Below are 24,790 nucleotides of genomic sequence, written 5' to 3' on the forward strand. Positions count from 1 at the left end.
GGGAATATATGCAGGCCACACTAAACCGATTTGGTATCCTTATAACAGATGAACAATTATATATTGAAAATAGTACTGATGTGCCGTGTTCATAAATATTTATTTTTCTACCCAAAAAATTATAACCCAGCTAGATTATATACACGACTGGACAACACCCAGCACAAGAATGTATAAAGTGTCACATGGATACATGACATTTTATCTGCATGGTCTGGGGGCAGGAGAAACCATATGGCTTTTACTGTATGCAAATCAATAAATCTTGAGGTAATATTTTGCCTTACCCAGCGTTATTTTCACTTTTGGCTTTAGAAATGGGATATTTGTATGCCACTGGTAGAAATTGCTCAGAGAACTAAGTGGTGCTGGCAACTCAGACAATAGACTGGCAATTAGTTCATCATCCCAAGCGTTCTGAACTATTACTTGCTCTGGAAGAAAAACAAAAAAAAACCCCATAGTTTTGTTAGATATTAATGTATACTGGTTCACAGAAGACAGGCATTAGAAAATACAGTATAAAACCACTTTCATAAACTATATAGTACGTCTATAAGAGTAGTAATAATGTCAGTGGTAGACAAAAAATTATTGAGTTTCATGACTAACACAAATGTAAATGTTTGTAGAGATTCAACAAAATTAAACATTACTTATCTCTTAAACAACCAACTTCATTTAACAATACTCTACCACCTATTGGTTAATTGAGAGTATTTTTGAATTCTGTGGGATGGGGGTCTATGTAACGATCATCACAATACACATTGCTGTGAGGAGAAGTGAAGAGAGAGACACTAACCGGCTCTCTCTAAACATATATAACATTGGTCAACACTCATTTTATTGCCAAACTTTGTTGTGCCGATTGTGAATAGGACATCAATTTTGCTAAATTGGCTCTATGTTTTCAGATAATTGGTACCCCATTGAAAAATATAAAAATGCAAAAGATATAGAGGTCAGGCAGAGCCTACTTACAAATCACATCAAAATGGTCTCAAATCATCCACAAGTAAACACATGAAATACCTAATGGGATTTTATCCGGTATAATAGCAGATAAACACTTTATCTGAATCGGCTTACAATGGTTGTTATTGTCCCGATAACCCACATAAAAGAAAATCGTACAGAGGCTCCAGCAATAGTCAGCCATCATGTGTCTGTCCCATAGGCATTGATACCTTTCCTTCATCACCTTTATATCTTGATGAAACCTCTCCCCTTGTTACTCACTAAAATCACCAAGATTATCGTGAAATCTGTGTAAGTGCCTATGGAGAAAGTATACCTTCATGCTCATATCAGTACACACATTTTTAAAGTTTGTGACCATGTTTTACACCAGTTCTTTATAATTGTCTGCTTTGTGGTTACCCAAGAAGTTCTTGACAACTGAGACATAACTGCACCGGGCAGAAGCTACAACACCATTCATAAGTCCTGTGAAATTAGAATCCTTGATAAGATTGTGAATTTGAGGGCCATCAAAGATTCCAGCATTTAGTTTTTCCAAATTAGTCCAAAGAATGATCTACAAATATATTTGAAGCAATTGTCATCTTTGTCCTTATCAAGTTGGGACTAATGAAACAATTTGTTATGTAGTGGTGGGAGAATGCTTTTTTCCATGTCAACCAATGAATGGCTCATTAATGATATTCACTGTGCCTACAGTCATGTTTTCTCTTGAAGGCCATGTCAATTTTCCCCCCAATGATTTTGCTTCGTCATACGATCCCACAAGGAGTTGAAACAAGGGTACTTTGTATATCCACTTTACTGCCCAAGCAAGAAGTTTACCATCTTCAATCACTTGTATAAGGAGGAGAAATATTCTAGAATGATCGCGGATTGAACACCTAGAATATTTGCATGTCTCACCTTCTAGAATGTTCTGGTAAATTCCCAGATACATGTATTATGGCTAAGTTCCTGATTAATTGAGGGTATCCGTTATCTCAAAAACTAGAGCCAATTCAAAAACAACCCCAAACATTTTAATTTTTTTAATTCCGGAACCACAAAATACCATAAATTAATTCAAATATCCCTAGCAACTAAACAAATTATTAATATTTTTTTGTTGGGCTGTGTAATATACCAAAATTCATACCTGGATTGTGAACGGTCAACTCTGGCTCCTCTTCCTCCTCATATATATGGAATGGTTTTGTTGTCACACCCCAAGGATCCTTGATGTCTGCTACACTGCAAAGTAATGTATCCGAGAGTTTACATTCTGCCAGGCGCTTCCCAGTGCACTCCACCTCATCAGCCTGCAGAGTCACCTCTGGACTTGGTGCTGGGAACACACTGCACGAGGAAGGCAATGGAACACCGTCTGCCATTTTAGACTGCTCTGGGCTTTGCTCTTGAATAGGACTACCGATAATAAAACATACAGAAGCACATAAGAGGGAACACTCATCACTGGTCTATGAGAATATCAACAGAACATGAAAATATAATATATGTATCCCCACATAGTACTATAGAAGTAATAATTTCCAAGAATAGATACATTCTATTTCCCCAACATACAATACCTGAGCTTCCTTATTTTAGATGCCTGCACGATTTTATCCTCGGTAAAGTCAAAACCCATATGACGGCCATTGTCTTTATCTGTAGTCACAACATTTTCTACACAAGGAAAATGAACATGTAAATTGTAACAATTAAAGTCACCTAACAATGCCAATATAAATAAGAGGATTTATGATTAAAATGTGCTTCTGACTAGATTATATTGTGCTGCACCTCTGCATGCAATAAACAGAGCCTTTCAGTAATTGAGACTTAACTAGAATGAAAGTTCTCTTTATAGAACCACATTAAGAATTCAAAATGAAAGTGTACAATAAGAAGGTAAAGTTGCTTTTACACAAACTATGGAACTTACAAAAACGCAACCAGTACAGTCAGCATCTTCTAATCAATTAACAAGCGGCATAGCAGAAGTCAACACAGGATTGACTTCCTACCTTTATCCTCCAGGATCTTCCAGCTTTGCTCAGGCTGCTTGCTGCTGGCTGGAGTAGATGCAAGTCGAGCTGCCAATGCAAAGTCTCCTGTGCTGTTTGGGCTCGGGGCCAAAGTCTTGTTACATCGTCCAGCCCAAATGGTGCAATCCTCTACTGGAGATTCGACTCCTCGGCCGTCCTCCTGTCAAGAGTTCATAATGCAACAGGTTTAAACCCTCACAATTCTAGAGTAGCGAAACAAAAATATCCCCCCTACCCCAACACAAAAACTTCCATGATCAAGCACAGGAACCCTTAAGAACTGATGCGGATGTTTAGGAGATCCGGTTTATCTTGGTAGACGATTTTTTTGTACGAACCATTACCAGAAGTAAATATGTTAGATTATCTTCACTTGTGAGAACCCTTCCTAGAATACATTGGTCTCTGATGCCTGACCAGTCTTCTTGACTACATCACCAAATACCTCCAGCACAATGATTGGTAGCGGTACAGAAGAAGATTTTATTACAAACCTTTATGTTCCTTCTTTGCTATGACTGTGTTCAATAAAGAAGTTGACATACAAATAAAAGACCATTACAAATGGTAGAGAGCACCTTGGATAAGGCTGTGACTTTGCATGTGTTGTGGAACTACAACTAAGCATGTCTACTACTTTTAGCTGGCAGGACATGCTGCATTGGTACTTTAGACGCACTTGGAGAGCCAAGGGATTCCTTGCATCTGCTCCAGAGCAGCTCTCAGATTTCTAGTTGTTTGTGAACAAGTCCCAACTGCAAATTAAACTAAGGGCTGCATACCACTTGTAGGTCCACAACAGTTGGGGAGACACAGGTTGCTTGCCTGTGCTTTATAAATTACATTATAATGTCATACTGAAGATACATGACAGATCCTCCAACTACATATAATTCTATCAGGAAAACATTTTTGGAATCCAGGATATTTTCAGTGGCCGGGCTTAAGAAATAAATCACTATCAACGGATAAGACTTACACTTTTAAGAGTACTTCTGAGTTCTGGATGCCCTCCAAACCTTTTCACCTCTAATGGTTTGACTTGAGAAGGTCTGGAAAAAAATAATTGTTACAAGCTTTCCTAATAAATATACATAAATGTGTGTTTTTAGCTCACTGAATTCAAGGTCTCCCTTTAATCTCTCTCTTTATTGAGGAAGTCAGCAACACATCATTTATAGACTATACAGATTTCCTCTTTCAGGATTAGATAACAGATAAAAAAAAAAACAAAAAACAAAAAAAAACCACAACATATATTTTCAAACAGTCAACTTAACTATTCCAACAAGGGGTAAGAAGAATGAATAGGGTATACAGGGCTAGTGAAGGGGCCAGGAGAGCTGCACGGAATAATGAGAGGCCTTATACTTCCCTGAACTAAAGTCAGCAGCAAATCTTAGGGGTTGGTAAGAAACAACGAAAGATCCGTAGTTACCAACTTTACAATCTGCCAACATGTACAAGCTTTCTAGGACTGGGCCTAAGCAGTTATGGTTCGAGAAATGTGTGATGTGTTACATGTTTAATTGGCCACACAGTACCAGGTTAGAGAATATTCGGATTTTACAGCTACCTGGTTTAAAATTCAAATAGGGATTGGATAAGTCATATTCATGTAGAAATCCAGTTTAGTTAGCTATTTTTGCTTGGCGGTGCTTGTTTCAGTAACGACTTATTGTATGAGAGATCAAGAGATTCAGAAGCTTAACGAGCCAGAATTTAGGACTACCCCTCAAAATCCCCACAGCAAAAATTAATTGCTCATGCTTTTTTTTTTTTTTAAATCTGTTTATTTCCCTTAACAACATATGACGTAGTATAAGAAGCAAGGAAAATAAAGGAGAACAACTAAATGTGCAGAAAAAAGTACCAGACACATGTAGTAACATAATCATACCCATAGTGGCGTGGGCCTAGAAATTATAGCAGTTGCTCTGAGAAACAGAGTATATAGAGGGTCAACCACATTAGCCACACTAGGCAATTTGGTATATAGTGTCACCCAGATACTGCAGGGGTACAGATTTGAGGTCCATCACATGCTTTTAATGAAACTTTAATAATTACCTACAAATAATTCTTAACATGATACATATGTGGTTCGGTTTCAAAAATATTTATAGTCGAACTGAATGTCCCTTAATAGATTTAATGACACATGGGATCTTCGAGCACCCACATATTTCCACCATCACAAATTTCTGGTCCCTACAATTGTATTTGCCTACACAATAGCATTGCATACAATTTCCAGCACTCAAACGGTAATATGCTTTATGAATACTATTGGCAGGAATCGGAAGTAAAATTGCTTGTTATGTGCAGGCAAATACAGAGGGTACATCGAGACCTCTAGGTCATATTTCTGGGCTCTCAAAATGTTGTTAGCACCCATGTCTAAGATCAAATAGGTAACAGTCATGCAATTACTGATTTTTGCCCCTGGAGCACAAGATCGTTAGTCTATTAAAATGTATTACTGTATTAGTCAATAAACACAAGGTTAAAAAAAAAAAAAAAAAAAAAAGAAAAAAAAAAGTAAAAGTAAAATAAGACTAAGCATTTTTTTCAAATATCAAAATAGTTTGACAAATTTTTAAAATTAAAAAGTGAAAAATAGACCCTACGTGCAAAGGTCTAATTCAGATATCAATAGACTGCAACCATAATGATAAAAAACAGAGCTGGCTGTTTACACGTCAAATAATTTAAGATGATCTTAGAAATTAAAGTCTAGCATGGCAGGCACTCACCCATTTATTTTATTCGTGTCATCTTCAAAGATGCAGAAGGCAGAGGGAAGTGTAGGAGCAGCATTGTACAAACTCAAGAAGCCATCTGCATTTGAATTTGTATTATCTACAAAAGAAAATGATTGTTAATGTTCAGAAGTATAACACAACATAAATCCACTTTCAATAGTAAATTTTAATGTTTTGGCAGTAATATTCTACAGACAATAAATGTAGCTGTGGTTACTGTATCTCAAAAAAGGAGATGTGCGTTCATTTCTTTAAAAGAAAACCCCCCCAAAAAAACAGATGTGATGATTCGTAAACATTGTCACAGATTTTTCAGCTGTCTTATAAATTAAAATCATAATTTAAATTTAGCATCACTAAAAGGATAACAGCTTTGCCGGGTACAGAGTCAATGAGGACACAAAGAAAAGAACAAAAAAAAAAAGAACGAACACAAAAAAAACCCCACCCACTTTAAAAAAAACAACAAAAAAAAAAAAACAGCTAGGTGCTTAGCCGGAAACCTTGGTTCCTCTGAACAGTGACGTTGTGTCACTAACAGAGAAACCAGTTTTGGTTGTTAACCATGAAAACAGTTTATCACCTATGTTTGAAGTGTAGACTATGACAAGCTTAGATTAGCAAATAGGTTCTCTTTTTTTCAAGCATTTTCACGGATTTGTTCTTAATATCCTGATAACTTATGCAATATGGGATTAGGGCAGCCACAAGATCAACTAACAAACTTAGATTAATTATTCGATGATTATCTCTACACATCTAACCCTGACAAACCGAATGTACTCCACACACTGATTTGGTGATCGGGGTGTCAGATGCTGGTCTGTTTCATGTGTCGCACTTAAACCACTAGGTGTCAAAAGAGGATTTTTGTAGTTACGTTAAATTCATTTATCTGCTTCCACTTGGGGGCTGGCGCTGAAGTAGACACTTAATTTGAATCTCTTCAAAGTTCTGAAAGATCTACCCCTTCTATACCCCCTCCGTCTCAAATGTGTTTTAACTTAAGTGGCTGTGGAGTACGGTGCCATTCTCGGTGCTGCTTATTGCACAAAATGATCAGTATTTTTCTTTTATTTGTTTTTTGCTATTTTCACCTCATTGTCAGGGCAGTGAAGCACCAGTCCACTGAGGACTGGTACATATAGCGGCAACTCACCTGCAATCTGCTTCTGTTTAGAAGCCTTGTAAATGCCCAGTTCCACCCAGATTCAATCTTACAAATACCCTGAATCAGAGATTTCTTCACAGTAGGAAGGTGAACATCATGGGATCCAGATTTTTAAGGACTCAAACTTTCAAAGAGAGTCGCTATTTAGTAGACAAGGAATGGATGGCCGTTGGACAGGCTCTTAATACAGGACCGAGAGGAACTGGTGGTTCCTGATAATACATTACTTAAGAGGAAAAAGAAGCAGTAAATGTATTTTCCTTCCTTTCCACAATTGTCAGAAATTTTGACCGAGACCTGATTGGAAATATACAGCTATGTATGTGATGTCAACGGATACAGCAAAGAATTTGGAAAAGGCACCATATGAGTTTTCTTGAAAAAAACAGACAAATGCTCAGGAATATATGTCAAGTACTAGATGGCAGGAGAGGCCATAAGTTATAGCACAAGTGGGATATAGAAGGGGAGGAGTCTCAAACATAGCGCAGATTTTTATCAAGTGCCAAACTCCTCACGAATCCTTTATAACCCAAGGTTCAATGTCCCCTATAGGATGAAAGAAAAATGCTGAACTACAAGCCGGCTCATACATGTGCAAAGTTAACACTTAACACCCCAGGTCACCTGCCACGGACATTAACTTTTTGGTAAGGAGCTTTTTTTTTTTTTTTTTTTTTTTAACCACTGCAAGAAAAATATATCAGCCTTAAATCAATGGAATAAAGGCTTAGCTGATAAATTGGGCAACACATCTTGACACTTTGCAATTTGTTCTTGCAAGAAAAAAAAAAAAAAAAAAAAAAAGACAAAAAAAAAAAAAAAGACGAGGATTTATGCACTTACGTTAAATCCGTTTCTCTGATTCCGTCTGGGGGACACTGCTTACCATGGGGTTGTGGAGGGGAGCTTGGGATTTGGCACCTAACTAGTTAACTTTTAGTACTGCCTACAGACCCCTCCCCTCTACAATCCCCCCGCCTCTTCCTCCTCAGTTATTTAAAAAGCCCCAAGGACATAGGTCAATCAACCAAGAGCATATAGAGGAAAGGCAGAAGGGAGGGATCGCAGTGTCCCCCAGACGGAATCAGAGAAACGGATTTAACGTAAGTACATAAATCCTCTTTTCTCTTTCATCCAGTCTGGGGTACAATGCTTACCATGGGGACGTTCTAAAGCAGCTCCCTAAGGGTGGGACTACTCTGAAAGCCCCGCTCGTAAAGCATTACGAGCGAAATTTGCATCCGCAGAAGCAAATATATTCAACTGGAAAACTTTGTAAAGGTGTGGACAGAGGACCAGGTGGCTGTCCTGCAAAGCTAGTCTGCAGAAGCCCCATATCTCGCTGTCCAAGACGCCCCTACCGATCTGGTAGAATGGGCCGTAAGTCTCTCTGGCACCGGACGGATAGCCTTATGTAAGCTTGCCTAATAGTAGCCGTAATCCATTTTGCAATGGACTGTTTTGAGGCTGGCTAGCCTCTCTTATTAGCATCATAAAGAACAACAAGGAAACAGTACGCCTCATTAGAGAAGTTCCTTTGACATAAACGCGGAAAGCCCTAACCACATCTAACTTTTCCATAGACTCTGAATCCGAATGGGAAGTGGGAGAAAAGACCGGAATTACAATTTCCTGTTTCAGATGGAAGCCGAAAATACTCTAGGAACGAAGGAAGGGAGAGTTCTTAACCGCTCTGTTTTTGAGGAAAACCAGATATGGTTCCCGGCAAGACAGAGCTCCTAATTCTGAAACCCTACGCGCAGATGCAATAGCCAAAAGAAGAGGACCTTCCAGGTCAACCTCTTCAAATTTGCCACAAATAATGGCTCAAAGGGAGGCCCTTTAAGCATGTCCAGCACCAGGTGAGATTCCACGGTGCTGTAGGCGGAACATAGGGAGACTGAATATGCAAGACTACCTCAATGAAAGTCCTAATATCTGGCAAATCCGCTAATTTCAGGTGAAAAAAAAAGACTGAAAGTGCCGATACCTGAACCTAAATGAAGGCCTGCTTCCAGGCCATCTTGAAGAAAAGCCAATAAATGAGGAAGACGAAAGGAGGACGTTGACATGTCCTATTATCGCTCCATCTGATATAGGCCTTCCAAATCCGGAGATAAGTGCGAGCTGAGACCGGCTTTCTGGCTCGCATCATAGTGTTCGCCAGGCTGGAGGAAAAAAACCTCTAGCCCTCCAGAGGCTAGCTTAAACAGCCATGCCGTTAAACTGAGCGGAGGTAAATTCTGGTAACGGAAGGGACCCTGCAGAAGAAGGTCGTCTCGAGACGGAAGACGTAAACCCTGTCCTTCCGCCATAGAGATTATGTCCGCGTACCAGACTCGGCGCGGCCATGAGGGAGCTATTAGAATTACTGGCAGACCGCCCTGCCTTACTCGTCCGAGTACGCGAGGAAGCATGGGGATCGGAGGAAACAGGTATCCCAACCTGAACTCCCATGACATCGTCATGACGTCCACTGCCACCGCTAAGGGGTCACTTGCCCTTGAGCAGAACCTGTGAACCTTTTTGTTGTGTCTGGAGGCCCTGAGATCTATGTCCGGAAGACCCCATTTCTGAACCAGGGACTGGAAAATTTCCGGATGGAGTGACCACTCCCCCAGTTCTGGCCAAACCAAAATTTGAGCTGCAATATTCATTGCAGCTGCACTCCTGGTTCCTCCCTGCCTGTTGACATATGCCACGGCCGTGGCATTGTTTGACTGAACTCTGACAGGGTGGCCCTGGAGGAGGGACTGGGCCCCACGGAGGGCCAGTAGAATTGCCTTCAACTCCAGCACGTTTATGGATAGGGCCGATTCCTGAACCAACCAAAGTCCCTGGAGCCTGAGGTGCAGGATTACCGCCGCCCCCCCCAACCTTTTAGGCTGGCGTCCGTCGTAGTTATGATCCAAGACCATGGAGCGAAACACCCCATGCCCACTGTCTTGTGATCCCGAATCAGCCACCACTGAAGTGAATCTCTCACCCTGGAGATAGAGATTTTCTGGAGATCCAAACGTAGGTGGGATCCTGACCATTTCGTCCACAGATCCCACTGAAGACATCGAGAATGGGCTCGACCGAGAATCTTAGGAAAGACTGATGGTGGATCCAAATGGGAATGTGGAGGTATGCGTCTTTTATGTCTATGGACGCCATAAACTGATCCTTCTCTAAGCCGTTTATCACTGACCTCAGGGATTCCACCCAAAATTTGTCCACCCGCAAGTGCACATTGAGACCCTTTAAGTTTAGGATGGGACGAAAGGAGCCGTCCGGCTTGACCAGAAACTGGTTTGAATAAAACCCCTGTCCTTTCTGGTAATCTGGGACCCTGCAGATAACTCTGAGAAAGAAAAGAGGCGACAATCCTGTATCGCCTGCCTTCTTGATGGATCTCGGGGGAGCGGGGGTCATGAAGAAGCGATGTGGAACCAGGCCCAGCAGGTCTATCCTGTAACCCTCTGATATAATGCCCCAAATCCATGAATCTTGGGAGGACGCTGCCCACTGTTCCTGAAACAAAAGACAGACGTCCCACCACTGGCGCCCCTTTCAGGAGAACAGAGTGGTCGTCAGGACGCATGCTTTTCCTGGGTCTTGGAGGCCTGGCGTCTAGCTGCAAACGAGGATCTCCCCCTGGCAGAGGAGCCTCGAGAATTGTGCTGTCTGCCTCTAAAGGACTGTCCTCTAGGAAGGAGGTCTCCCGAAATAGGCTGACGAAAGGAGCTGACCCGAGGGTTTCGGCTCCTGCTAGGGAATACCAGCAAGGAAGTATTTTTGCCTCCCGTTGCCTGGGAGATCAGGGTATCCAATTCCGGACCGAATAAACCTGCTGCAGAAAAAGGAATGGTTTCCACTGCCTTTTTTTTTTTTTATTCCGCATCTCCTTCCCAGTATTTCAGCCATAACGTTCTTCTTGCTGAAATAAATGCAGCCTGAATAGAAGAGGATACAGCTGCTGTTTTCTAGGTCGTCTCATAAAGGGACCCCGATGCCTCCTTCAAAAGCAAAGCCAGGGGAAGTAAATCAGAGTCTTGCAAGGCCTCTGCCAGCTGGTCTGCCCATGCTTCCATGGCTCTAGCCACCCAAGCCGAAGCAAATGTGGGCCTAAAGGAAGAACCCGCAGCCGTAAATATAGATTTCAGCTGGGATTCCACTCTGCGGTCATTGACATCCTGCAGAGATGCAGAACCTGGAGCTGGGAGTAAAGTGTGCTTGTCCAATCGGGTTATGGAATATCCACTTTTGGAATACTCTCTCAGCGAATGACATCTTCCTCCTGCAATGGGTACAGGGAAGAGAACCTTTTGGGAACAGAAAACCTCTTATCAGGCTGTTTCCAGGCTCCTTCTGCAATATCTTTAAGTTCTACGGAAGGGGGAAAACGGATAGCCTTTCTTTTGGCCTTTTTAAAGAGACTTCTGTCTGTAGGAGTAGTATCCTCCGGTTCTGGGAGGTCCAACGCCTGTCTCACTGCTAAAACCAAATCATTAATAAATTGGCTTTTAGAGCTTTCTTCCTGTCCCAAAGGTTGAACCTGGTCAGGATCAGAAATAATTTCCCCTCTTCCTCTGAAAACTCCTCAGAGTCTGAAAGGACCATAAGGGTATTATCAGATCTAGGCCTCCTTCTTTTAGCAGGCGGAATGTTTGGGGATTGAAGTAACTGGTTTAGTTTATCCAAACCCTTTATAAATGCTGTAGACCATGCCGGTTCTGTGGGAACAGGGGCTAGGTCTGTATGAGAGGAGGAAGGTCCTGGTATAGACGTTCCAATAGAACCTGTGGTAACAGGGAGGCCCAACTGAGTACTAGAATTATTAGCCACCGAAGTAGCCACAGTAGATAGAAATTGATTAGATAGAAAAACCATCTGTGCTAAAGAGGAAACCGGCTGTGTCAGGGAGGTCACCCAGGCCGGTTCCTCCGTCAGTGGGGCTGAAACATGCTGGGTTTGCGCAGGGGGAACCCCTGCCTCGCAGACAGAGAAGAGCGCCAACGGGTCCTTCTGCCCACAAGGTAATTTTACATTACATTTAGAACATGTAAAATATTTTGCAATAGGGCCCTTTCCCTTATCTGACATTTTTAATAAAGGAAGGCACACCAAACACACAGACTTAAATTGATACATTTAGCTGAGGGGGGAAGGAAAGGGAAGGAAAGGGAAGGAAAGGGAAGGAAAGGGAAGGAAAGGGAAGGAAAGGGAAGGAAAGGGAAGGAAAGGGAAGGAAAGGGAAGGAAAGGGAAGGAAAGGGAAGGAAAGGGAAGGAAAGGGAAGGAAAGGGAAGGAAAGGGAAGGAAAGGGAAGGAAAGGGAAGGAAAGGGAAGGAAAGGGAAGGAAAGGGAAGGAAAGGGAAGGAAAGGGAAGGAAAGGGAAGGAAAGGGAAGGAAAGGGAAGGAAAGGGAAGGAAAGGAAAGGGAAGGGAAGGGAAGGAAAGGGAAGGAAAGGGAAGGAAAGGGAAGGGAAGGAAAGGGAAGGAAAGGGAAGGAAAGGGAAGGAAAGGGAAGGAAAGGGAAGGAAAGGGAAGGAAAGGGAAGGAAAGGGAAGGAAAGGAAAGGAAAGGAAAGGAAAGGAAAGGAAAGGAAAGGAAAGGAAAGGAAAGGAAAGGAAGGAAAGGAAGGAAAGGAAGGAAAGGAAGGGAAGGAAGGGAAGGAAAGGAAGGAAAGGAAGGGAAGGAAGGGAAGGAAGGAAAGGAAGGAAAGGAAGGAAAGGGAGGAAAGGGAGGAAAGGGAGGAAAGGGAGGGAAGGGAGGGAAGAGAGGGAGAGAGGGAGAGAGGGGAGAGAGGGGAGAGAGGGGAGAGAGGGGAGAGAGGGGAGAGAGGGGAGAGAGGGGAGAGAGGGGAGAGAGGGGGAGAGAGAGGGAGAGGGAGAGGGAGAGGGAGAGGGAGAGGGAGAGGGAGAGGGAGAGAGAGAAAAGTGTAACTACAAGTAATCAACTAATCTACATATAAAAGTTGTACTTGTAATATTTTAAACACAAAATAATAATACCTAAGCAAGTAGGAGAACTATAACATAACTCCTACTAGCCCACTTGTACACAGCAATACAGAATATGTGTTTAAATAAATCAGATACTTAGCCCATAGGCCCAACAGGGGAGAAGTCCAACAGCAGTATCCTGGTGCCTGCTCCCTCAGATCAGTTCTCTCTTCCCGGGTTTCTCCTGGGCCTCCTTCTGCCAGAAGACCGGGTTAGACCATCTCTCTCTCTGGAAGGAGGGGGAACTCTATTTCTTAGCTCCCCCCCTTCAGTAATGCTGCCTCTGAAGTGATTCTTCATAGAAAAAATGCATTATATGGCAGAGTAGTGGAGACCTCCAGGGGAGGTCTCCGCAGCGGATAATACCTGATGCCTCCTCCTATGCATGAGGGGGGATCCAGGTATAGCCCCTTTCTTCTTAGCCACCGAAACACTCCTGGTTCCCGAAATCCAAGAAGGCCGCTGTGATCTGAAATGTCCGATAACCGGCGCTCTATGCCTGCAGTGGCAGCGCCGGTTATCGGGGAGGCTCCAGGAGTGACAGCGGTCCGTGAGACCGCTTGTCACTCCTAATTCACGCACCCGTTTCTTCTGTCCCTGTCAGATGAGAGCCGCTGGCTCTCATCTGACAGGGGAATGCCTGCGCTGCTCTGCTGTGAGTGTGTTCTCTATAGTAGAACACACTCCAGCGCTGCCATCTGAAAGAAAAACTCAAAAGAATAAAATAAAAGTTAAAAATTACACTCAGTACTAAAAACGCTGCCCAACTCCAAGGGCACCTAAAAAAAACTGTGGAGGAAGAGGCGGGGGGATTGTAGAGGGGAGGGGTCTGCCAGCAGTACTAAAGTTAACTAGTTAGGTGCCAACTCCCAAGCTCCCCTCCACAACCCATGGTAAGCAGTGTCCCCAAGACTGGATGAAAGAGAAAAAAAGTTTTTAGCATTGTACATCCAGAAACATCTATAAATAGAAAGAGTAAGCGATTTTAAAAACTTACTGTCATTTCGGCAGAAGGCCTCAATATCTAGATGATTTGGGTCAGTTGTTTCCAGCAGGTTGGCATCCTCCTCCTCTTCAGGGAGAGTGGATGTCTGGAATATGTCCATTATAAAACCTACAGAAAGAAATTGTACAAATTATTTTCCACCCCCACCAGATACCATGTAGCATGATATCAAAATATCCAAACTCCAATTCAAAGATCGCAATATTGACTACAAAAATGTATGCCAAATAAGTTTTCCTATTTCTAAATATAGTACCCGCAATAAAATGATAAAGGAGGACCAAACAGATGTTGCTCTGCTATAAGTAGCACTAGCATAAAGAATAGGTGTATACAAAGTATCTTTTTGTTCTTGTACTTGCTGTATGGGTCACAACTTCCTGGGTGCAACACTTAAGGAGAGCCTATCAGCACGTTGAGATTTTTTTATTTTTATTAATACATATGGGGGAGATTCAATTGGCCAAGATGTGCCACCGGACATCACTGTGGTGTCTGGCTGCGCACATTGATAGCCTTTACGGTACCTCTATAGGATGCGAGGAAGATGCCACCCTCAACATAGGCACATTGTGTCTGCGTGAACTGTTTCGGAGACACATCCTGCTGAATTGAATTTTCCCCATAGTGTCTAGTGCACTATGCTATTATCAAAAGAAAACTAAACAAATTAGGGGTTTAAGTGCCCCCGTTCACCTGGAAGAGAGAATGTATTATTTTGATGACCTCTCAAGCGGACAGCAATTTAAAAGTCAAGACAAACTTTCACCATATGCTATGCTATCTCCTGTGCTGGCTTACTCTAGAAAGCACATTTTTTCCTGCTGCGAGGTATTGAGTATGCAGGCTAAAGACATCTCATTGAGAGCATACTCTACTAAATGGACTCTGCTGGGCAAACTGTTATGGAGAAAAATAAGTGTACACAATGAAACTGCTATCAAATTCTCTTTCAGGATTGTTAACATATTAAAAATGTGTGCACCACATAGCTGTTCCTACAGAGAATGTCAAGTCAGGATACTTAAATCTCAATAAGGAGCAGATAGTTTTTGTGTACTGAAGTTTTTCCCATTGCTATGCTCATCTGCTAATTTTGACCAAACTAGGTGATGTACAGTTTGTTGCCTTCCCACCAGAGGCAGCCTGAATTACACCTGGCTGCACCCCAGTACTGAATGGCATGGATGTTAAATAGAAATAAAGGACGTTCCACTGGTCACGGCATAAAACTTACAAGACTGCTGTTCCTAAAAATGATTCAAAGCATTTTAAAGTCAGATTTAAAATTAATGTAAAATATTTCCTTTTGCATATATGCAAATGTACTTCAGCACATTTGTGTTTGTACATGTGTATTTTCAGTAAGATGCATCTTATGGTAGGTACAACCTTAACTATAGCATACATGCATGTTGTTTTGTTGCAAATGACAAACTTTGCATCTGTCTTGTGTAAGAACCCAATTTATACTTCAGTAATTTTCAAACATGGAAAAAGGAAATCAAAATGCAGACTTAGCTAAACTGCCCCTACACACCCTTACTGCACTTTCACCCTTGATCTCCCTCTAGAAGCAACAAAAATGCTATACATGCATCTGTAAATAATGGTACACGTGACAAATTCTGCATGATATGCATAATTACAACCCATGAATGCACTTATATCCAATGCTCGGAATTTGTTAATTGATGATCGTGTTCTACTAATCTAACAAGCCGCCACAAACCACTTCTTACCCAGTGCTTCCCTTGTGTTGACTGTGGGTGAAGGAAGGACTTTGGATGGAGTTGCTTGCATGAATCCCATTGATGTGTTTGGAGTAACATGAGATGTATTTGCCAAATAACCAGACGAGTTCCCTATTACAGTGACTGCAAAGAACACCAAGAATACAGTTAGATGTTATAAAGAACCTAAGCTGTGGAATTAAGTCACTAGCAGTTTATCATCCAGCAGACCTGCTAAAGAGTAAACATAAATAAAACTAATATGTGTAGCATTTATTTCACTTGATTTAAATGTTGGTTTTGTTTAACAAAAAATAAACCCCACAATGTAGCTATTGTTATGGTCTAGGTGACCAAATGCACATTAAACACAACCAATAAGTGTTCATATGCCCATGGGTTAATACAGTGGTAATAGCTTCACCGATTATGAGAACTCCAACAGCGAGAAGACCTAAAAGGAAAAAAAAATGATTTAATGAAAAAACGACAGCATTAATGACAGACTTACCTGGAAAACGACTCTGCAGATATCCGATGGCAGCAGAAGGCTGACAGGACCCCCTTCCAAATGGACAGCTCTCTGGCAGTAGTGTCTGACCCTTCGGAAGGAGGTCCTGTCAGACTTCTGCTGCCATAGGATATCTGCAAAAGGCGTTTTTCAGGTAGGTCTGTCAGTATTGCTGTAGTTTTTTCATTAAATCGTTTTTTTCTTGCAGGTTCTCTCCGAGTTGTAGTTCTCTTCATCGTGGAGCCGTAGCGAACCCAGTTAATGGTGCATATACCGAATCGCTAGTACAGAGGTTATAGTCATTCCAAAGTCATACACTATATAGACAAAGATTACCTTCCTTTATCCCCGGTTGTACTTTCACCACATGGGCACTGGTGTTAAAAGCCCTGTTGAAAAATTAAACGTTGATTGAATTTACTATCAGAAGTTGGTGTACTCTATTGCAAGGTAACAAGTCATTGAACTTACAATGGGTTGGGGGCATCAGGAAAGGTAGCTGTTGATTGCTCCAGTACAGAGGCTGGTTTGATGAATATACTGTCATCCGATGCCACAGGTAGGGTGTGCTGGATAGGGTGTGATTCTGTGTCTGCTCTTGGAGGTATGGAGTGGGCATGCTGATCCCGTCCTGGGACAGCGAGAGGAGATAACTGGTGCCCAACATGAGCAGGATTGGACTGACTGGTATCTAAAGCACCTGCTTGAGAAGATGAAGGTTGCAGCACTGAAGGAGCAGACAGCTGACAGGGAGTATGAGTAACAGACGCAGACATGTAGGACGGATCCACCTCGGGAGCAGCCAGTACTGGAGGGCCATGGGTGTCTAGTTCCAATGGGGTCAACATGTTGGGGTGTGCAGGAACCGGTTGATTCTTTAAATAAAATAATTAAAATATCAGATTGTTAGAGATTGCATTATATTGCGCTGCTTTTATAGTTCACATATAATCTGTTTATTGCAAGAATAAATTAAATGTCTGGTCAGAAATCTACAAAGTTTCCAGTAATTAAGTGTTAACAGCTTATAAAACTATATCAAATCAGTGATGCTTGCTGCAACACCCCTGTGTATGAATCCATCTGTCCAGGGGATTTCTGTCAATTATAATACTGCATGCCAATCAATGAGGCTCCAGCTCTTCCCTACTGTACCACGATGGAGGTAATGCAATAACCCTAAGCAGATTTTGGAAATGTGACACAAAGTAACAATCTTGCATACCCAGAATGTTTCCCCAACCCTCGTTTGTATATGTGGTAGCTTATATAGTCACCACAAGGAAAGATCAGGCTGCAATAGAAGTATGTAGTAGAGATCAGGTATCATACTCACAAATACCTTGAATTCCTGAGCAGACGGACATGTGGCTTCCTGTACATTTAACAGGCTGCTCAGTTGATCCATTTTCTGTTTTAACATATGTTCATGGAGAGCCAACTCTTCCTTGTCCTTTTTATATTTCTTCTCTTCTTCCTCTGATCATAAAAAAAAAAAAAAATTACAGAATTAGAGAATCTCTCTCACACTCAGAGCTGAACCGCATCATCTTTCCATGTGTTCCAGTCAGACACTAAGTTATGATGCTGTTTAATACTTGTGCAAAACTACTATTGCAACAAGAGGCGATTCGATATCCACTAAACCAAATTTTATACACACACATTATGTATGTATGTATGTATGTATGTATGTATGTATGTGTATATATATATATATATATATATATATATATATATATATATACACACATACATATATATATACACACACACACACACTATTTTATTTACTACTTTTTTTTATTATTTCTTGTTTTATAAGAAATAAAAAGTATAGAAATAAAATTGAATATATCTATTTTTGTATTTCTATTGTTTTTTATTATTATTTATATTTCTTGTATTAAGAAATAATAAAAGCAATAATAGTAGAAGAAATAAAAGCAACAATAGAATAATAAAAGCAATAGAAGTAATAATAAATTATTATTATTATTATAATTATTAATAATAATACCCAAATGGCTTTCAAACTAAAAAGAAGATTTTTACTCACCGTAAAATCAATTTCTCTTACTCCATTGGGGGACACTGCGATACAATGGGGGTGTAGTAGTGGGTGTGGAGTTTAGGCACTTATCAACTTCTTTGATCTCTACTCCCCACCTCTACTATGCCCCTCCTCTGCTGTGGGAAACTCAGTTTTGACGAACCAAGTATATGAGAAGGGGGCGCCCCGAAGGGCAGACAATAGAAGCCAAAAGATTCACATAACAGATTATTTACAGAGCAAGGGAGGGTGCGCAGTGTCCCCCAATGGAGTAAGAGAAATGGATTTTACGTTGAGTAAAAATCTTCTTTTCTCTTTCCTGCCATTGGGGGACACTGCGATCCAAGGTGGACATACCAAAGCTGCCCCTAAGGGAGGGAATGCTCTGGAAAGGCTGCGCGCAATACCTTGCGGCCAAAGCTCGCATCTGATGATGCGAAGACCTGCAACCTGTAAAACTTAGCGAATGTATGAACAGATGACCATGTGGCCGCCTTGCATAGCTGCTCCGCCGAAGCACCATGGCGCGCCGCCCATGACGCACCAACCGCCCTGGTAGAGTGAGCCCTAAGCGACTTCGGGACAGGGAGAGAAGCTCGGACATAGGCAAGGCTGATGGTGGAGGTGATCCACCGAGCAATAGCCTGTTTGGATGCCGGCCAGCCACGCTTCTGCGCATTGTACAGGACAAAGAGGTCCTTGGTTTTGCGTACTGTGGCTGTGCGGTCGACATAGCACCGGAGGGCCCGAACTACGTCTAGCGATAGCAAGTCGTTGTCCGCGGTGGAGGGCGGGACAGGGCGGAACGCCGGGACAACGATTTTCTTGTTCAGGTGGAACCTGGAGACAACCTTTGGGACAAAGAAGGGTTTGGTACGAAGGACCGCTCTATCTTCATGAAACACAAGGAAGGGTGAGGTGCAGCAGAGCGCTGCCAACTCAGACACTCTCCGGGCTGAAGAAATAGCTAGGAGAAACACAGTCTTCCAAGTGAGATGGTGTAATTCCGCTGTTTGAAGGGGCTCAAAAGGCGGCTGGCTGAGCGCCTTGAGCACCAGATTGAGGACCCAGGGCTCTACCGGGTGAGTAAAAGGGAGCTGTGCGTGAAGCACCCCCTGTAGGAAAGTCTGGACCTCGCTGAGAACCGCAATTTTCCGCTGGAAATATACAGACAGTGCCGAGACCTGGACCTTAAGGGACCCCAGACGGAGTCCCTTATCTAGACCTTCCTGCAGGAAGGCCAGTAGCCTAGGTAGGCTAAACCTGGAAGTGTGGGCATCCCGCGACTCGCACCACAGGATGTATGTTTTCCAGACTCTGTGATATATGGCCGAGGAGGATGACTTTCTGGCCTTGATCATAGTGTCAATGACCCGTGGCGAGAAGCCCTTGGCTTTGAGTATTAAGGTCTCAATAACCAAGCCGTCAAAGCCAGCCGATCCAAATCGTGGCAGAGAAGGGGCCCCTGAACGAGGAGGTCTGGTCGCATTGGCAGGCGGAACGGAGGGTCTGTTGACATTTTTAGAATGTCTGAGAACCATGCCCTGCGCGGCCAAGTGAGGGGCTACTATGATTGCGGGGACCCGCTCTTTTTTTAGTTTCTTTAGTACCCGCGAGAGCATGGGTATGGGGGGGAAACAGGTACAATAGTCGGAACTGCCATGGAGTTGCCATGGCGTCCGTTGCGTGTGCTAGAGGATCCCGGGACTTGGAGCAGTACAGGGGACCTGATGATTCAGTCTGGAGGCCATGAGGTCAATCTCTGGCATGCTCCAGCGCTGTGTTAGGAGGGCAAAGACCTCCTTGCATAAGGACCATTCGCCTGGGTGGACCTTCTGCCTGCTGAGGAAGTCGGCTTCCCAATTTTCCACGCCTGGGATATAGATGGCTGGAATCTGCGGCACATGGCGCTCCGCCCATAGCATGATTCTGGCCGTTTCTCCCATGGCCCCTGCGCTGCGAGTTTCCCCTGGTGATTCAGGTATGCCACGGCCGTGGCATTGTCTGATTGAATTTGGAGATTTTTCCCTGCTAGAAATTTTTGCGCCCTTGTCAGAGTTCTGTGAACTGCCCTGAGCTCTAGGACATTGATAGAAAGAGTAGTCTCTTGGGGGGACCAGAGTCCCTGAAACCTGAGGGACCCCGTGACTCCTCCCCAGCCTGACAGACTTGCGTCTGTGGTAACGAAGGTCCAGAGGCCCGTCTGAAGGGTCTGACCCTTGACTATATTCTGTGTGGTCAACCACCACGCCAGGGATGAGCGTGTTGGTTTCGACAGGCAAATGATTTGCCTGTCCAGGCGTTCCTGAGATCCTGACCACTTTCGGAGTATCTCTAGTTGGAGAGGGCGAGAATGGAAATGAGCGAACGGCACTGCCTCGTAAACTGATACCATGGTCCCCAGCAGCTTCATGCAGCTGAGCATGGAAACCTGTGGCCAACAAAGTCCTGGTCCTGCGCTGGAGGGCGCTGACTTTGGCCTCTCTGAGCCACCGTGTCGAACACTAGACCCAGGAAGCGCATACGCTGAGCTGGGATGAGAGAGGATTTTTGCAAGTTTAGAGTCTACCCGTGGGCTTCCAGGAACCGCATGGTGGTTTGGATATGACGCGCTAGGAGATCTGCCGAGGCCGCCTTCAGGAGGAGGTCGTCCAGATAAGGGACTATAGTGATTCCTTCCTGTCTCAAAATTCCCGCGATCGTGGCCATGAGCTTGGTGAACACTCGTGGTGCGGAGGCTAGACCTAAGGGTAGGGCCCTGAACTGAAAGTGGGCCGACCCTACTGCGAAGCGGAGAAGGCGGTGATACTGCTCCCATATGGGGACATGCAGATAGGCATCCTTGATGTCGATAGATGCTAGAAACTCTCCCTGCTCCATGCTTGTCTTGTTTGTCTGTCTTTGTGTGAGTGTGTGTATATATTAGGGAATTTAGACTGTAAGCTCCAATGGGGCAGGGACTGATGTGAATGAGTTCTCTGTACAGCGCTGCGGAATTAGTGGCGCTATATAAATAAATGATGATGATGATGATGCTTGCAATGACTGTCCCAAGGGACTCCATCTTGAACCTTTGGGTTATAACCTGCTTGTTTAGGGACTGCAGGTTTAGTATTGGCCGTAAGGATCCGTCCTGCTTTGGCACTAGGAAGAGGCTGGAGTAGAAGCTCTTTCCTGCGTTGGGACGGGGGAAATGGCGACGGCTTCCAGTAGCTTTACAATAGCCTTCTGAAGTGCCTGGCGCTTGAGGGGGCAAGAGGGAATGGGGGAGGAAATGAACCTCGGTGGGGGAGGCTGGGCTAGGTCTATGATGTAGCCTCGCGACACAACCCCCCCGTGTCTACACGTCTGTGGTGGCTGCCCACCACTGGCGATGGAAGCGAAGGAGCTGTGCCCCCACCACAGATGCTTGTGTGGGGGCGGGGAGGTCACGCTGAGGGCTTATTGTTTGGCCTAGAGGTACCCCATCTGTACGCGCCTCTACCCCTGTTATACCCTGCCCTGGGTGTTGCAGACTGACCTCTAGGGGGCCGCCCCGGCCCCGGGAGAAGGACCGAAAGCGACCCGGTCGTGGTTTGTGAGACCCCATGGGGAGAGCGTTACTTTTACCCCCCGTGGCCACCTCAATGACCTTTTCCAGCTCTGCTCCGAACAGGGTGACCCCATCAAAAGGCAAAGACTCTAGAGACCTTTTAGAATCGGCATACGTGGTCCACGAGCGTAGCCATAGGGTACGCCGTGATGCAATGATAAGTCCGCCGAACCTAGCATTGACGGACACCGCATCCATGGCTGACTGCCCTATATAGTCGGAGGTCTCCTGGATATCCTCGGCCAGGGCGAAGAGTTCAGCTCGTGGAGTGTTATTTTGGATGCCAGTGACTAACTGCTCCACCCACAGCTGGACAGCTTTGTTGGCCCAGGCCACTGCCATAGTGGGCCTGAACATGCTACCAGAAGCTATGTAGGCAGAACAGAGTGCGAGGTCGCACTTTTTGTCTGTAGGGTCCCTAAGAGACACCCGATCCTGGATAGGGATGGCTGAGGAAGAGGATAAACGGGCAACCGGGGTGTCAACCCTGGGGACCGCCTCCCATTTAATAGCATCTTCTGCCGGAATGGGATAAAAGGTCTTAAATCTGCCCGGCATAACAAATTGTTTACACGGTCTAAGCCAAGCGTCGGCCATCATCTCCACCGTCTGTGGAGATGGTGGGAAGGCCGCCACCTGTGCTTTAGTCCTTTTGAACAGGGAGAAACCCAAAGGGGCCGTGGGTTCAGGGTCTGGAAAACCTAAGGTATGTCTGATACCCAAGATAAGACTGTCTACGTTATTGGACGAGACAGACTCTAATGTGCTAACTGGGTCCTCTTCCTGCGTATCCCCCAAAATGGCCGCTTCTCTTTGTCCCGATCAGCGCATATTTAATGTATGGCTGTCGGCTATTTCCGGCACACACGCTGTATTTACAGTGCCCAGGCAGCGTGTGCGCTGTCCCCCTTGGGTAGCGCTGTCTCCTCGTGGAGAGCGGAGGGGGAGCTTGCCAACTGGTCAGTCGGCGGGTGGGGGGGAATATGGATCCCTGCATCTCCCCCGCGCGACATTTAACGCTGTTTCCCCCGGTCCTATTTAAACGGACAAACCTATGTAGGGCACCTAAAGCCCTAATGGCAAAATTATTTAGAGCTATCCTGGCTAAATGCTCTTCTCTAGGGGATGGACCACTGGCAAGAGGTGGAAGGCAAGTAGGCAGCAGCCGCTCCTTACCTTTCGCAGGGACCCAGAGTGAAGGAAGTCGCCGGGCTGTTCACCACTCTGGGTCCTAGGATCAATCCCTGCGAGGCACCTTAAGGAAAAAAGTAAAAATGTAAAATAAAAACATGTAATTATCTAAACTAGGTATAGGCAGGAGCCTATACCCAAGTGACCTAACTCCTAAGGCACTTAAAAAAAAAACTGAGTTTCCCACAGCAGAGGAGGGGCATAGTAGAGGAGGGGAGTAGAGATCAAAGAAGTTGATAAGTGCCTAAACTCCACACCCACTACTATACCCCCATTGTATCGCAGTGTCCCCCAATGGCAGGAAAGAGAAAACTTAATTTGCTGACAAAATTACAGCATGTATGGGTACCTTTAGTACACTTTTTTAGAAAATCTCTACAGCCTACGCATATTAATCTCCTAATATTTCCAATAAACAAACAAAATTATAAATAGTGTTAGGGTGCCTTTAATAGATTAACAATATAAGAAAGCAGAATCCAGGATTACCCCACTGTTGGATTTTCTTGCGCTGCTCATATTTCTTTTTGTAGATATTCGCTCTAAATTCCTCAAGTGACAGCTCAGAATCCCCACAGACAAGTTTGTCCTTACAGTACATGGGAAGCTGCTTGATTTCTGAGCTGGAAGAAGCAGCTGGTTGAGGTAATACCGCTGACTTGGAGATTGTTACCCATTTGTTCCTGCCAAAATATAAAGTACACAACCTTAAAAATGCAAGCGATTGCTTTATTTACCGTAAACACTTAAATGAGATTTCACATACCAGCAGAATAGGATTTACTGTGACTGACAAAATGTGAGTAGTTTAGATCAGATACTATTCTAATACAGTAGACCAGGCCTGGCCAACCTGTGGTAATCATCATCAACATTTATTTATATAGCGCCAACATATTCCGTAGCACTTTACAGTTGGGGACAAACATAGTAAACTAATAAACAAACGGGGTAAAACAGACAAAGAGGTGAGAAGGCCCTGCTCGCAAGCTTACAATCTTTTAGACAATGGGAGTTTGACACATGAGGGTAAGTCTACATTTGCAGTCTGCCCAGCCAGACTGCAAAGGTAAAAGTGACTCATAAGCTAAATGATCCTGTCACACAACAATGTTGGTCAAGGGGTAGTTGTATAACAGGGGGTAATAGGGTAGTGTAGTGAGGTTAAGAGGGTGGTTGAGGAATATTATAAGCTTGTCTGAAGAGGTGGGTTTTCAGAGAACGCTTGAAAGCTTGTAGACTAGAGGAAAGTCTTACTGTGCGAGGGAGAGAATTCCATAGAGTGGGTGCAGCCCGGAAAAAGTCCTGTAACCGTGAATGGGACGATGTAATGAGTGTGGATGAGAGACGCAGATCTTGTGCAGAACGGAGTTACCGAGTTGGGAGATATTTTGTGACAAGAGAGGAGATGTATGTTGGTGCAGCTTTGTTGATGGCCTTGTAGGTTAGTAAGAGTTTTATATTGGATTCGGTAGAAAACAGGCAACCAGTGTAGAGACATACAGAGTGATTCGACAGAGGAATAACGATTTGCAAGGAAAATCAATCTTGCCGCAGCGTGCTAAATAGATTGTAGGAGTTTGAGTCTGTTTTTGGGAAGGCCAATAAGGAGGGAATTGCAATAGTCAATGCGGGAGATGGAATTCTGTAAATGTTTTTGAGATGTATGTAACATGATTTAGATATAGGGGGGTATTCAATTGTTAGCGAGATGCGTTAAAATTTCACGCTCGAAAAAAAACGCTTGTTTTTTCCTTTTCAAG

General features: G+C 43.8%; 1 protein-coding gene across 2 annotated transcripts in view; it reads right to left on the minus strand.

The window, feature by feature from the left end:
* The window catches only part of BUB1 (BUB1 mitotic checkpoint serine/threonine kinase), a 52,852-nt gene that overhangs the window by 13,579 nt on the left and 14,483 nt on the right, over window positions 1-24,790 (minus strand). Inside the window, exons 8-19 of one of the 2 annotated variants that reach the window (XM_075203750.1) lie at window positions 23,517-23,710; window positions 17,534-17,670; window positions 16,663-17,066; window positions 16,528-16,580; window positions 15,690-15,824; window positions 13,939-14,055; window positions 5,771-5,876; window positions 3,994-4,066; window positions 2,994-3,174; window positions 2,556-2,652; window positions 2,123-2,391; window positions 288-434 (exon numbers count right to left, since the gene is read on the minus strand). In XM_075203750.1, the coding sequence (XP_075059851.1) occupies window positions 288-434; window positions 2,123-2,391; window positions 2,556-2,652; window positions 2,994-3,174; window positions 3,994-4,066; window positions 5,771-5,876; window positions 13,939-14,055; window positions 15,690-15,824; window positions 16,528-16,580; window positions 16,663-17,066; window positions 17,534-17,670; window positions 23,517-23,710 (1,913 nt within the window). Of the gene's footprint in view, window positions 1-287; window positions 435-2,122; window positions 2,392-2,555; window positions 2,653-2,993; window positions 3,175-3,993; window positions 4,067-5,770; window positions 5,877-13,938; window positions 14,056-15,689; window positions 15,825-16,527; window positions 16,581-16,662; window positions 17,067-17,527; window positions 17,671-23,516; window positions 23,711-24,790 lie in introns of both variants that reach the window. The other variant, XM_075203749.1, reaches the window with a different exon arrangement.

This window comes from Mixophyes fleayi, chromosome 3 (genome assembly GCF_038048845.1).
Source record: "Mixophyes fleayi isolate aMixFle1 chromosome 3, aMixFle1.hap1, whole genome shotgun sequence".
NCBI classification, from domain to species: domain Eukaryota; kingdom Metazoa; phylum Chordata; class Amphibia; order Anura; family Limnodynastidae; genus Mixophyes; species Mixophyes fleayi.